The sequence below is a fragment of the Oratosquilla oratoria genome, chromosome 9 (assembly GCF_046742065.1).
Source record: "Oratosquilla oratoria isolate Oo_2021 chromosome 9, ASM4674206v1, whole genome shotgun sequence".
Lineage (NCBI taxonomy): Eukaryota > Metazoa > Arthropoda > Malacostraca > Stomatopoda > Squillidae > Oratosquilla > Oratosquilla oratoria.
Window position 1 is genome coordinate 47204096 of NC_134785.1, and position 12500 is coordinate 47216595.

At 42.6% G+C, this 12500-nt stretch overlaps 1 protein-coding gene across 1 annotated transcript in view; it reads left to right on the plus strand.

Moving 5' to 3' along the window:
- Window positions 1–12500, plus strand: part of gudu (Armadillo repeat-containing protein gudu) — a 94099-nt gene that overhangs the window by 12422 nt on the left and 69177 nt on the right. Inside the window, exons 7-8 of the mRNA XM_076189698.1 lie at window positions 7380–7598; window positions 8820–8930. Coding sequence (XP_076045813.1) covers window positions 7380–7598; window positions 8820–8930 — 330 coding nt within the window. The remainder of the gene's footprint in view (window positions 1–7379; window positions 7599–8819; window positions 8931–12500) is intronic.

Below are 12500 nucleotides of genomic sequence, written 5' to 3' on the forward strand. Positions count from 1 at the left end.
AGGCCTATCAAAATACCGCGGTAGCAGACGAACTTTTCCTTTGCCGATCTTCGGCTATTCTCGTAAGGCTCTATCGGCTGTGACGTCAATCTCGCTGTTTACATTCTGATGCATGCCATATGGGCGCACTATAAAATGACATGCTGCGCTGTCAATTTGGTCAGTGATCTGTCATATTTCGTGTGTTAGTAAGGTTTTATCAAGTATTTAGTTCGAAAACGGTTTATTGTGTCACCGCAAATTGCAACAGTGATTCGACGAAACTTTCTGCTGCGGATGGACTTCATTTTCAACCTTTTCCGAAAGATCCTGTTCGCTAAAAGAACTGGATCATTCAGTGCAGATGGCACGAGTCATGGAAGCCTGGACTGAAAGCGAAACTCTGTTCGAAACATTTCGGGGGAGAACAGTACACTCGGGACCCTGGCCTTGTCAACAAGCACGAAGGCCATGGTGAAATATATCCAGCATATCTACACGAGCCCTCTCTCCAGTACAATGTGATAAAATTTAATAGTCTCTGACAATATGAACCTGGCGTTTCTTGTAGATTATAATACAAAGTGTAGTAAAGCATTTGACAAGGAACTGGCATGTAGAACTGGTTGACGAGGAATAGTAACTACTACCAACAACGCATCATGTTTTTAGCTTTGCACTTGCTTCGTGGATGTACATCTGGTTAGCAATCGTGCACCACATAACAGCCTGCTTATCATCTTGCTTTCAGTTTCAAAAGCACACAAAGAGCTTGAGCTTATAGTAACGCAGAAAGCACTTCTCAGAGATATTGGTTGGCTCTCGCCTTGTCAACAAACATCAGCGCTGAAATCTTATCATAAGGTTGTGTTCTTCTTTGCTCCCAAGTCCCAGCACTTTTTTATGAAGCATTGAAAGAAAGGCAAGTACAGATGTAACTTCAAACATCTCTTGATGTAATTTCACTACGGTAATTCAGGCACAAGGGGGCTGAATTCATATTGAAAATGGTAAAAGGCATGCATGGTGATTGAAAATTATTATCAATTTTCCAATTTTCGGACTACTACCAGCTGCCCTTAATTTAAATGAAAATTAATTAAAAACATAAATGAAAAAATGGAGAAGCGCAATCATATCTTATTCCAAAGCCAAAGCAGGCGTTGGAGTGGCGAAGGAGAAGGCTGATCTCACATATTGTGAGTGTATGAAACATTATTGTGCTATATATTACATCCAAACTGTGAAACTGCATAGGACTTCCTACTGGAGCAATGTGATAAATCCAAAATCAATACTTGCCTAAGAATTTGGTATTGTTCTGATAATACTCGTATGACAAACTAAAATAAAATATACAAACCATAAATCTCCATTTTGTATTTACACAATATGTACATATTTTACTTGGTGAATTACTGAGGTTGCATTCTGAATATTCATCATACAAATTTGCAAGAGATGCCAAACTTCAGATCGCTATGAAAGTTCCTGAACCAATCTGTTCCAAGTATGAAAAACAAGAGAAGTCTGACATCATCCAGAAACAAAGGTTCAGGTATAATAGTCCAACACAGTGTACTCTTTTCATATACCAAGGACAAATAGTACTCCGAATATAATTCCAAGAATCTGAACTAAAGTCATTGCTGAAGGGTATTTAAATCCTGTGTAATGTCCATCTGGCGCAGGACATTTTTTCCTAATTCGGTCTCTGGCACATACTGGAAGAGGCAGGCGATTTCTGTTGCCCAGTCCTTGCCAACACCACTCCACTAAATTAAGATAGGCAAAATATCTGTACAACCTGAAAGAAATAAAAGTACAAATTTATGATTATTCGTTTTGCTATAAATTAATAACAAATATTAATTTTTACATAGTCTATTGTATATATATTTTGTTACATGTATCCTTGTACCGTACCCACATTGGAACACGAAAGGGCATCCAAATCCGATAAATCTTCTTCACTCGATGTGAAGTCACTTTCGTATTGCGTGCTGGCCATGTTGAAGAATGTAAACAACAACTGTTACGTCATCAGTATGCCCTAGCGGTGGAAAATGTAACTACGACATTGAAAAGTTCGTCTGCTATCAGGCACTTTTAAGATCATGCTATTTGGATAAAATCAAGACTATAAAATGCTAGAAACGTGCATTTTAGTGTTCTAACTTCTTCTAAGTTATATTTTCATACATGAAATAACAAAAAATAAAGAAATCCAAAATCTTCTCAGTTGACCTTTAAAGGTGGCGGCACACTAGACATTTGTCGCTAGCATACTACTTGTTATTTGCTACTTCGTCTGAGTGAAAACTACTTCGGTTACAATCTTTTGTTTTTCAAATTTCTAAATGCCAAACTCAACTCTATTCATCTATCTTATAAAATCACAATTATAACCAACTGATAAAGCCTGCAGTATATTACTCAAATGTCTAAAGCAACCTATTATCTGCATGACACAACACATCAGAAGAAAAGTACATTCACACTCAGATCCCAAAACAAACACTGCACGAATGACCACCAGAGCCCTTACTGCATATTATAGCTATGGGCTTGCAAAATAATTAAACAGATATTATAAATTGCATGTAATGTTCCTATTGCAGAAAAGATAAGGGGAAGATATTTAATATTCTGTTTATTCTAACGCCAAATTCGTATATTAAGGTAAAATATTCAGGGCTCCTCTGACCTTTTATTATAATTATTTTGTCATCCTTGTGGGCGGCATGTCCAGACTAGAATTGCCGGCCCCCCTAAATGTGCCGCCCCAGGGTATATGCCTCCCGCCCCCATGTGAGGGCCCTGCTGACCCTACTTCATCAAGTTCCTTCAGAAAAATCCCAAGAGAAGCAATAGTCACATTAACACGGCTACGTTCAATTCACCACCCAGTTCTGCGTTCAATTCACCACTCTGTACTACGTTCAGTTCACCACCCAGCACTACGCTCAGTTCACCACTAATTATAAAGCCAATACCAACTCAGAATAGGTATGGCCACATATATTGATCCAGATGCAACCACTACATAGACGACACTGAATACCTCATCTTGCACCACCCCACCCTAGCCATACCTAACCAATCCTGTGATTAATCCTGGTTCCCTTGGAGCCACAGGTCTTCTTCAAGTGAGATCTGGACCAATGGAGCCTCTCTTGACATTGGTTAAGCTGTTAAGATTTGTAAAAATGTACCTATCTGACAACAGTAATCCAAGTGATTAGTTATAGATGTATGGATATTTGAAATTGTGTTAAGATAATATTGATATTTGAGTGACATCTCAAAGAAAATTACCCTCCAAAGTATCTCAGATCAATTAGCAATAGTCAGAATAGGTGCCCTCTGGCAATGTCAGTAGTCATATTCACAGCTATGACCCAGTCCATGACGTCATAGTGAACAAAAAATGATTAAAACACCTTTTGTCATTGCTATGCCCAAGTTTTAAACGAAAATTTGTAGAATCAATGTTTACTCCAAAACAAATATTTTTAGTTTGTCACAGGGTCATTGGGTATCTGTTTCCATCACCCCAGAGCAAATCCGAATGGACCTCTGGTCATGGTTCTGCGTGTCCACTAGTTGGACCATGTGATCTGAATTATTCTTTTTCGTATTTGCTTTACATTTATTTTCTCAGCAGAGAAAAATCTCAGTGTGGAGACAGGAGTGTGCAGATTTCTCCTTGTTTCAGTATTTTCTTTAAATGTAGCTTTCCTATGTAGTATCCTCAAAGTTAGGGGTTCTCAACCCTTTTCCCGTTACGTACCCCAAGAGTCATCAGACCATCGATCCGTACCCCCATTAACCTGAAACAGAATATAGAACGGTAATATATCAAGACCAATTAAATATACAATGGCACTGCAATGTCTATCAAATAGTTAAAATTGTAATGACTTTATTCATCAGTTAACATAAAAAACAATGCACCATGTTCTCTTTCTGCAGGTTTAGATATTTAAGTAATCTTTCGTTAGTCATCTAAGTACCCCTGTAAACCGTCCCGAGAACCCCTTGGGGTTCGCAAACAACTTGCTCTAAGTGTCAATTCTTACTACTTATTTCATGCAGGCATATATGTATGTATGTACGTATGTATGTATGCATGTAGGTATTTATATATGTACGTGTATGTATGCATGTACGTATGTGTGTATGTATGTGTGTATGTATGCATGCATGCATGTATGTATGTATGTATGTATGTATGTATGTATGTATGTACGTATGTATGCATGTATGTGTGTGCATATATATGCATGTATGCATGTATATGTGTTAGGCCGGTGGTCTGCTCCACGTTGGACCGTCAAATGTTAGGCCGATAGTCCGCCCCACGTTGGGCAACCAGTTAGGCTAGTTGAAAGTAAACTCTGGTGGAGATAGAGTTGGTTTTATTTAACAATGAAATGCTGGGCGCTAGTGGGGGGAAGGAGGAACGAGACGGTGAAGGAGGTGACGACTGTATTTCAAGTCGTGTCTCCGGGTGATCTGCTTGCGAGTGAGCAAAAGAGAGTGGGAGGCGAGAAAGCAAGAAGCTGCGAGTTATGCTCACGTATGCTTCTCCGGGGCGATCTCAATCTTCGGGCGTTGGTCCATCTTTTATATACACGGGCAGGTCATGACCCGTGCTCCTAATTGGCGTTAGGTCAAGTGTGCTGCGTGGGAAGTCGGAGGCAAAACGTTCTGACGCTGGTGATTCACGAAGACAGAGGATAGGCATTCCTCAATGAATCCAGTGTTATGTCACGTGGCCGTTCGAGGTAGTCATCGCTGAGGCTGGTAAGCTGCACATATGTTTCCTGAAAGAGGCTTTGTTCCTACCCGTGGGCCTCAAGGAAGTTCTGGGTTGCGTCGTAGCTGGGTACATGTGAGCGCGTCCCATTGGGTCACTTGGGGGCCAGTAAGGTCGTGAGACGCCGAGAAGAGGTGAGGCGAGGGAGTGAGGACCAGAATGAAGACTGGAATGAGGACCGGTGAGTGAGGACTACTCCTAACATGCTCCCACGGAAGTCGAGGCTGGAAGTGAAGTCGTGTGGAACCTCGACAAGAAATCGCCAAGGGAGTTGTCCTCACGACTGGGTGAAAACTTGAAGGTAAGGGTAGTGCTGGCCATCAGACTGCAGGAGTAGGGGCAGGTGGCGGTCCGTTTGCCACAGGAATGACGTCGAAGAGGTTGGTGCATCTCGGGAGGCTGCTCAGGGGATCTCGTATCTGGAACGCGTCCTGGGATCACATCGCACGGTGGCATTGGAGCGTGGTTATAAAATTTCCCTGAAAAGATAGACACTTAAGAATGGCCATGGTTGATGGGGTGTTAGGCCACCCAGGGCTTGACAGTCGATGTTGCTAGTCATTAGCTTTACCTGAGTCGAGGTGCAGGACCTTGTGATCTCCGTTAAGTGTGTGAGTGGGTCAAGGTGGTGACGCTCACAACTCTAGTTCGCAAAATGATCTAGTGATGGTGATAGGTGAGAGAGTAGGCAGTCGATAGACCTGGAAGTCAGCGATGGCAAATGGCAGACTTGGTAGGCGAACTGACAGTCACGGCGGCATTTGATCTGGCAGACACGTGAAGGCAGACCTGTGGTAGGCGAGAATGTAGGTAAACGAGCTGGCAGTCGGTAGATCTGGGAGGCAGTGACGGCAGTCGAGCTGGTGGGCAGGCGAGCTGGCAGAAGGCAGACCTGTTAGGTAAACTGGCAGTCACGGTGGCAGGCGATCTGACAGACAAATGGTGGAAGTCGATCTGGCAGACCGTGGCGGCAGACTATCTGGCAGATAGTGACGGCAGATACCTGTGGTAGGCGAGCGTGTGGGGAGTCAAACTGGCAGTCAGAAGACGAATTGTCAGTCAGCGACGGCAGGAGAGTTTGCAGACGGCAGACCTGGTAGACGAACTGGCAGTCCCGGTGGCAGTCGATCTGGCAGACAAGTGTCAGCAGATACCTGTGGTAGACGAGAGTGTGGGTAGCCAAATTGGCAGTTGGTAGACGACCTGGCAGTCAGCAACGGCAGACGAGCTGGCAGACGGCAAACCTGATAGGCGAACTGGCAGACACAGTAGCAGGCGATCGGGCAGACAAGTGACAGCAGAACCTGTGGTAGAAGAGAGTGTGGGGAGTCAAAATGGCAGTCGGCAGACGACCTGGCAGTCAGCAACGGCAAAAGAGTTGGCAGACGGCAGACCTGATAGGCGAACGGGTAGTCACGGTGGTAGTCGATCTGGCAGATAAGTGTCAGCAGATACCTGTGGTAGGCGAGCGTGTGGGGAGTCAAATTGGTAGTCGGCAGACGACCTAGCAGTCAGCGACGGCAGACGAGCTGGCAGACGGCAGACCTGATAGGCGAACTCGCAGACACGGTGGCAGGCGATCGGGAAGACAAGCGACAGCAGATACCTGTGTTAGGCGAGAGTGTGGGGGAGTCAAATTGGCAGTCGGCAGACGACCTGGCGGTCAGCAACGGCAGACGAGTTGGCAGACGGCAGGCGTGGTAGGCGAACTTGCAGTTACGGTGCCAGGCGATCTGGCAGATAAGTGACGGCAGATACCTGTGATAGGTTAGAGTGTGGGGAATCAAATTGGCAGTCGGCAGACCTGGCAGGAAGCGACAGCAGTCGAGGTGGTGGGCAGGCGAGCTGGCAGATGGCAGACCCGGTAGGTGAACTGGCAGGCAATCTGGCTGTTGGCAAACGACCTGGCAGGCAGTGACGGCAGCGGCAGACAGCGGTGGCAGAGCTGGGGATCGGGGCCCCAAACGTTGGGCAGCCAAATGTTAGGCTGGTCTTGGCCCATTTTGGGCATCAAATGTTAGGCTGGTTGAAGGCAAACTCTGGTGGAGATAGAGTTGGTTTTATTTAACAATGAAATGTTGGGCGCCATCGGTGGGGGGGGGGACGAGACGGCGAGGGAGGTGACGACTGTGTTTCAAGTCGTGTCTCCGGGCGATCTGCTTGCGAGGGAGCAAAGGGGGGGAGGAGACTTCATTCCCACCTATGGGCCTCAAGGATGCTTTGGGGCGCGTTGCAGCTGGGTAAACGCGAGTGTGTCCCATTGGGCCACTTAGGGGTCAGTAATGTCGTGAGTCGCCGAGAAGAGGTGAGGCGATGGAGTTAGGACCGGAGTGAGGACAGGAGTGAGGACCAGTGAGCGAGGAGAGTGAGGACTACTAACAGTATGTATGTATGTATGTATGTATATATGTATGTATGTATGTATGTATGTATGCATGTATGTATGTATGTATGTATGTATGTATGTATTATATGTATGTATGTATGTATGTATGTATGTACTGTATGTATGTGTGTGTATGTATGTATGCATATGCGAATGCGATAATTTTTAATTCTTGCACGCATTTGTCCTCAGGTTGAACTCCTGAAGGTGGACCCTAGCCAGTCAAGTCCTGAGGCTCTCGAGGCTGCCGAAGGCGCCGCCAGGGCTCTATGGGCCTTGAGCACAGCGCGTTCGGGGAGGGCAGCCCTGCTCAACTCAGGTGCCTTACCCCTCCTGGGCAGGCTCCTTCATTCTACGTCGCCCTCACTTCTCATTCCCGTGGTCGGGACCCTTCACCAGTGTCTGGCTCAGGTAGGGACGCACAGGCGAAGGCACGGGCACCCTAACTCAGGAATGGGCAACCATTGGCATGCGCGCAAAACCTGGTGCACTAATAACTTTTTTCTTCGGCATTCGAAACCCAGAGCTCATCTTAAAATAAAATACAAGTAAATAATAAATCTCCAACTTCTTTTGTATGACAACTGATAAACGTGTACCAAGCTGGCCGACGGATTAGTGCCCTAGGTGAAAAGAGATGTATTATTAATCATCCAAAAGGATGACAAAACAGACTACGGATGTCTTCAAAAGCTATTTCAACGTCACTGATTCGACAGTTCGGCAGTTCTCTACAAGATTTGCTAGGTTCAGGGAATTAGAAGAAACTGCAAAATTCATTAAGTTTCTAGATAGTATCAAACCGAATGAATTAATTTTGCAGTCGTTTTCATGAATAGACATGAATAATTTTGAAATGCAGATGATTGAATTTCAGAGTAACTCAGTTTGGAAGCCAAATTTTTGTTGACCTTGAGCCGACTTGCGCAATGTTGAAAAGGAACAATCAGAAAGGGGAGTAAGAGAGAGAAATGCGAAGAACGAGGTATTAAGGACTTGGAATATTATTTCAGAAAAAGTTTGCTTTAAAAAACTTGCAACAGCATTGCTCACCATTTTTGCTGTGAATTACGGTTTTCCGTGACGGACTTTATTAAGTCTTGTAATAGCTTTACAGATGAAACAAGTAGCGCATGCATATCTCTTAAGGCTACAAAATGTAAAATTGATATAATTTACCAGCCATCTGTGATGCAGCAGCAAAAATCACACTGGTGGTAAATAAATAAAAGGTTCGTGCAATACTCTCTCTTTTCGCTTCGGTATAATTTTTCGTTCCAAAAGGTCCTCCCAGTAATAAAAAAGACAATTAAAAAAATCCCGAAAATTTCAGATGGCACACGAGAAATTTTTGTATCAAAGATCTGGGTGATTTTGGCACCCACACTTACAAGAGTTGCCCGCACATACCCTAGTTTATAGCTCGGCATTAGCAGGTGACCGAGCAAACATCACGAGGCACATGGGATTGATTTGCACAGAAAAGTTTAGTGTTTAGAAATATGTAGGAATTATATTATTATTACTATCACTCTATTAACATTACTACTGGCTGAGACTTCTAATGTAAATTCGAGCAGGTTCTGTTCACTCTCTTCTCGGCCCGGTTGTAAAATGCTTCCGCCTTTGCAGGCTGTCTTCCGGGAACGCGTGGAGCAGTCCGGGTACACATCCAGTCTGGTGAGGCTTCTCCAGTCTATGACCCCCGCCCTGCAGACCCTCGCCGCCAAGGCCGTCGACCGGGTAGGTCCGCAGCAAGCCCAGAGGCCCTAAGAACTTAAGATGTTGGTGCCCCTATATATATGCAATTCAAAATATAGACAATAATAAACCATAAGATAAAATTTTATTTTTCGAAATGAAACCAAATTTACTGAAATATAGAAAACAAATTCCATTTTTGTATATACCCACGGTATCAAAAGCTTTTGCAAATTCTAGATATATTAAATCTATATTGTTTCTTTTGTCATAATTCGAGATAACTGTGTTGTAGAATTCGAGTAAGTTAATCACTTTGATGCGTTTCGTTTATGAATACCGAGCAAAAACAATTGTTTATAATATCATACATTCCTTCATGGGAATATTCAAATTGGGAAAACAAGTTTATTCTTTGACACTCTGGTCCAGGGGTTCGTGTTCCTTGGAGCCCTAGGGGGAGGAGGAGGAGGAGGAGGGGGGGGGCACAGACAAGTAGAACCACAAAAGCCCCTGTCGCAAACACGCGATTAAGTAAGTCAATTGGAAAACTACTTCGTTTACAATATTTTATTTTACGAATCTCCCAATATCAAATCACCTCTGTGTCATATATTGAGAAGCTGAATGACGAACTAAGAGAAGTTCAACCTATACGAATATTAGACACTGTAGACAAGTCCTTAGGGAATTCAAGAATACAGTTATCGATGTCGTCTTCCAGCTTTTCAAATTCACAACATTTAACGAGATTCGTGAATGCGTGACCGGGGCCTTAGTTTTCGTCAAGAGTAGGTATCGCAAGAATATTTTTCCTTCTGGCCTGCATATGGGTCGGTCTACATTGATTTATTATTGATTTACTTATTTATTCATTTATCTATTTATCTATTTACTTATTGATTTATTTTTCAAATCACTTCTTTTATCACAAGAAGCCAAGATAATTTGGAAATGATTGACGGATGAGAGGGATTTTTTCTTTCTTTTGAGAAATAGTGGTTCAATTTGTATGAAATTTTAATGACTAATAGCTAGGATACCTATCTGTCATCCCCATCCATAAAGTTGTCTAACCTTTTCTTAAGACAACCGATAGTTTCAGCGCTCACTACATAGTTACTAAGTCTACCATATTTCGCAAAAATGCATTAAAATATTATTGATAGATACATAGCAACTGTATGGGTTTGTGTTTAAAGGGCTGCACGCATTTTAAATGCTTTTTCACCCCACATCGGGCATTTAAATGTATGCACTGTGATGAAACTTTGTAAGAATGTTACCATAACCTTTTTCTTATGTTAACTGAAATGTCCATTTTGGTCAGATTTTCACTAAATACATACATACATACATACATACATACATACATACATACATACATACATACATACATACATATATACATACATATATATATAAATTTATATATATATATACATATATATATATATATATATATATATATATATATATATATATATATATATGTTGGTACATTGTGACAAGTTGATGAAGGTGGAAAAAGAAGTCACGGGTCTAGTTCCAAGTTCCTGAGTTTATTCCTGACAGGTTTCGCTCTATGCTTCTTCAGAGGAATTCTGGATTCCAAGAAAAGACCACCTCGCTTGCGCGGGATCGGGTTTTGTGGGAGGGGAAGAATGTCTGTTAGAAAATGAAAAGATAGTAGTGTATAAAAGAGGGCTATTGCCACCGGGCGAATTGCGAGCGATTAGGGGCTAGTATGTTGTCGTGGCTTTAGGAGAACTGGGCTAGGAACTTGGACGGCGGCGCCAATGCCGGGAGGAAGAGCATATTATATCACCAACGAAAGTTTGGAAAATGGTAGGAGACGTAGTAGGAGAGAAAGGGAAAAAAAACGGAAAAATCTTTAGTGGGAGGTAAACTGAAATGAGAAGATGTAGTATAAGAGAAAGTGAGAAAGGAAGCGAATTTTAGTCGAAGAAAAAGGAAGTGTATATGTTTGTGCGTGGGATGCGGCTATGTTCGTGAGAGGTGTATGTGTGTAATTTACGGTTAGTGAGTAGATTTCACTTCCCGCGTGTAGAGGGCGTTCCTGATTAGCCCCAGGTAAGGCATGAGAATTCCTGTTTTACCCCAGGTCGGGTTTGAGTACCGATATTATTATTATTATTATTATCATTATTATTACCATTACTATTATTATTATTACATTATTGCGGTTATCACCAGTCAAGCTGGTGCTCCATCCTCTGTTTTTACTCCTTCCTTCCCGTCTGTTTATTTATATTTTTATTTATATTTATTTTTATTTATATTTGTATTTGTATTTGTATTTTCATTTTATTTCATTAATTTTATCTGGATATTTATCTTTATATTATTATATTATTTAATACTATAAGTTATCATATGACACTTTTTAGGATTCACACATTTCTACACCACTCACTTCACTTACAATGTTACACCCTCGATCAACATTCCACACACACCGGAGCTGTTTTGTAATAACATCACAACAATTTATTGTATTATTATCACTATTGTTCATTGTATTAAAAACCATTGTACAACCAAACGTAACCCACCTCCAAGGAGGGAACGCGGTCTTACTCAGACTATGTATACCGCCAGCTTCACTCCAGAGTCACATTCCTCTGAAGAAGCATAGAGCGAAACCGGTCAGGAATAAACTCAGTAACTCGGAACTAGACCCGTGACTTCTTTTTCCACCTTCATCAACTTGTCACAATGTACCAACATTTGTCTCAAGATGGAAAAGACAGGCGTGGCGTCACCGAGGATGAGTTTACTCTTAGGAGGAAGCTGACGAGTATTCAAAATAGAGACAGATTCCTAAAGGACTGCCTAGAAGAACAGGTCCTACCCAGATCAGCACCGAAACACCTACACCACCCACACAAACCCTTCAGCAACACAGCCAGAGAATACCTAAAAGAAGCTAGAGAAACCCTACGAAATGAAGAAAGCATGATCAGGAGCCGCTTGAAGAAAGACCACATACCACATGGTCTTGTCCTTAAAATCAAGGAAGAAGACAGGATCCAGAAAGCAAAACTCCAAATGAAACTAGAACATTTGTGCAACAACAGCCGATGGAAGGAAGTTGGGAGGCACGAACTGATTACAAACCTATCATCACTCAGATTGACAAAAACACAAGAAGAAGCTCTCTCCCTAGGTCTGAAGTTCAGCACGGGCATTAACCACAAAACCACGGCCGACTATGTTGAAAAGAACTATAATTGGAGGGACAGTGAATTAGAGAACGGATTCAAACAGGGTCTAATATTATGCTGCTCACTAGCCTCGAGAAAACGTGAGCCAGCCATCCCCAGAAGGTACACACGTGCACTAAAAGAACTCCGAGACAACAACGACATCTTGATCACAACAGCTGATAAAGGCGGAGGTATAGTGATCCTTGATAAATTGGATTACGTACGCAAAATGGAGGATCTCTTATCCGACCCGTCCACATACACCAAACAAAACATCGGCAAAGCAAAAGAGGAAGCGGAACAGTTCAACAAAACCACAAGAAAGATTTTGAAGAGAACCGAAAAGGGTAAGAAAATGTTACATCTCTTAGAAGAAGACCCC